Source organism: Morone saxatilis, unplaced genomic scaffold, assembly GCF_004916995.1.
Source record: "Morone saxatilis isolate NCDOM2014 unplaced genomic scaffold, NCSU_SB_2.0 Contig17, whole genome shotgun sequence".
Classification (NCBI taxonomy): domain Eukaryota; kingdom Metazoa; phylum Chordata; class Actinopteri; family Moronidae; genus Morone; species Morone saxatilis.
In genome coordinates this window covers 26,269,653-26,272,103 of record NW_023339729.1, presented here as the reverse complement: position 1 = coordinate 26,272,103, position 2,451 = coordinate 26,269,653, and the positions used below count along the sequence as shown (strand labels likewise).

Here is a 2,451-nt window from a genome sequence, read left to right as displayed (position 1 = left end):
ACACTTTTCAAATAGAGCAAGTCTAGACCGAACTCCTTATAACATTTTCTTGACAATACAGGACAGTATTCGCTCACAAACAGTCCCATCACACTGAACTAGTTTAATGGTGCAGGTTCATTGCAGCTGTTCCCACCACAGCCCATGTTTAATATTATCAAATATATATATAATATATATATGTATATATATGTTCACAAAGTATAAAAATATAAAGTACTCTCTGTGTTCTCTGACAGAGGTCTTAGGAACTGGAGCTGTTTGAGTTGTTCTCACCTAAAATGGCCACCACCTCATCGTCCTGGATGACCTCCAGTGACCCCGACACCACGAAGCACAGGCTGTCCACACTCTCTCCGGCGTGGTAGATGAGGTCACCAGGCGCGCTGTGGACGGTCTGGAACTCCATGGCGAGCGCCCGCAGGCAGCCGTCGCTGGCCAGCCGGAACGCCGGGTGCTCCTTAAACACCTTCCTGTTGAGGTGGACGCAGATGTCCGCTCGCATGTCCTTCGGACAAATCTGCAGCACCTGTGGGCAGAGGTCAAGCAGAGGTCACACAGTGCATCAGCGACACATTAGAGGACTGACATTATGAGCTGATACAGCGTAATGTGTTGTTATTTACTGGTTTTGCTAACGATGAATCTTTTCAGTCCTGACTTCATGTTTATTCCATAATGTCCGCTACCCAATAAAGACCCAAAAATATTTAAAAAGGAAAAACATATCACAATGCGTCAGACCTATTGAATAACTGAGGCGTTACCTTGTCAGTGTCGATGCCTCTGGACATGGACCAGGTGGACACGATGTAGTCCATCACCCGCTCGCTCAGGCCTTTAGGGACCTGGTAGAGTTTGAGGAAGTCTCGCACGCTGTTGAGCATCTCGTGGTAGCGGTTGGTGTTGGCGTACATTTGCTGGAAGATGGTGGTGACGTTACCGAAGATGGTGGCGTACAGCAGCGCTGTTAACAGGAAGAAAACAGAAGACACAACAACTCAACTTTATCAGTTATTTTGGTGAAACATATTTAATGAGAGAATATTTTCTGGTTTTCCCTCTGACGACCTCCGGCTGGTCTGCCTCAACTGCAACCGAACGGGGCTCAGCAGCGGTACCGAGGTGATTTACAGAGTTTTCTGATGGAAATGTTGCTAAATGCTGCTAATGGTAATGTAAGATGTCGATAGCTAGTTTAGCTTGTGCAGGTAACATTAGCTGACTCAGCCCCGAAGTAACTTGCCATCAACACAGCATCAGTTCTCTTGGTGCAACAGTGATTGTTAATCAATGAACACAAACAGTAAAGAGAGATTTCCTTCACTTCCATCTCTTCAGGCCTGAAATCCATCTTTGTTTCCCAGAGCCTCAGTCTGAGAGCTGATATGATTGGTCAAATGTGTCTCTGTGTCTGGAGACAGATTACCTGTTCATCAAGGCCAACTGCTGCAGTCCACCCCTGACTCAGCTCCTCTTCCTCACAGCCTGTCAGCAGTATGGACCGGGGTCACCGGATCAATACGGACCCCGTCCGCCAGCAGCAGAAACCTGCCGTCATCCTCTCTTAACGCCCTGACAGCAGCTTACAATGTGGAGGTGTCAGAATCATTACCAGGACTCGCTGTGACCTTCAGAAAGATTACTGTACACCAACGCTGAAACAGCAACAGCAGATCCAGAACCAGATCCAGGTCCGGAGGTTCACTGCTGAGAAGCTGCACACAAGCTGTGTTTGTGTTATTTTTATCTTGCTGGACGGAAGAAGCTCACAGCTCCATTATTTCACCAACACTAAAAGCTCCATTGTGTCAGAAATGGAGCATAATATTCATAGGTGTGTTTAGTGTATAATCACTGGAAATAAGGATTGAATAGACTCAGATTTACACTTGGCAATGTGAATGGTGTAAATTGGGTGACACAAAAGGGCTAAATATGCGAAATCTGCACGATTCACATATTCAAGTGTAAATATTTAACTTTGTGGTAAAAGCTGTGGCGTATATCTTTTATAGTGTTGTGTGTGTGGAGGGAGAGACAGCGCTGCTGCTGCCCACAGACAGCTGCTGGAGCCCGGGGAGCTCGGCAGGAGAGAGCCGGCAGTTTGCATTGATGAGTTAAATTGACCAATCATAAGCTCTCACACTAGAAGATGTGTTTCAGAGGTGAAGTAGCGGCTTGAGGAGCTTTTGTTTCATCCACAAAATCTCTGCTGCACCACGAGAACTGACAGTAAGTCAACCCGGGGCTGAGCAGCTAATGTTAGCAGCACAAGCTAACTAGGTCCTGGTCTGCACGCTAACGGCAGCTACAGCAACAGTTAGCAGAGCCGGAGGACGTCAGAGAGAAAACCAGACAATATTCTCTCCATAAAATATGATCCAGTTTCACCCAAATCACTGATAAAGTTGTGTGTTTGTACAGTAATCAGTGAGCTAACTAATGAAT

The 2,451-nt window shown here is 46.3% G+C and overlaps 1 protein-coding gene across 1 annotated transcript in view; it reads left to right on the top strand.

Annotated features, from left to right (window-relative positions):
• The window catches only part of LOC118326976 (potassium voltage-gated channel subfamily H member 1-like), a 24,404-nt gene that overhangs the window by 13,581 nt on the left and 8,372 nt on the right, over positions 1 to 2,451 (top strand). Inside the window, exons 7-8 of the mRNA XM_035660141.1 lie at positions 369 to 552; positions 1,425 to 1,647. Coding sequence (XP_035516034.1) covers positions 369 to 552; positions 1,425 to 1,647 — 407 coding nt within the window. The remainder of the gene's footprint in view (positions 1 to 368; positions 553 to 1,424; positions 1,648 to 2,451) is intronic.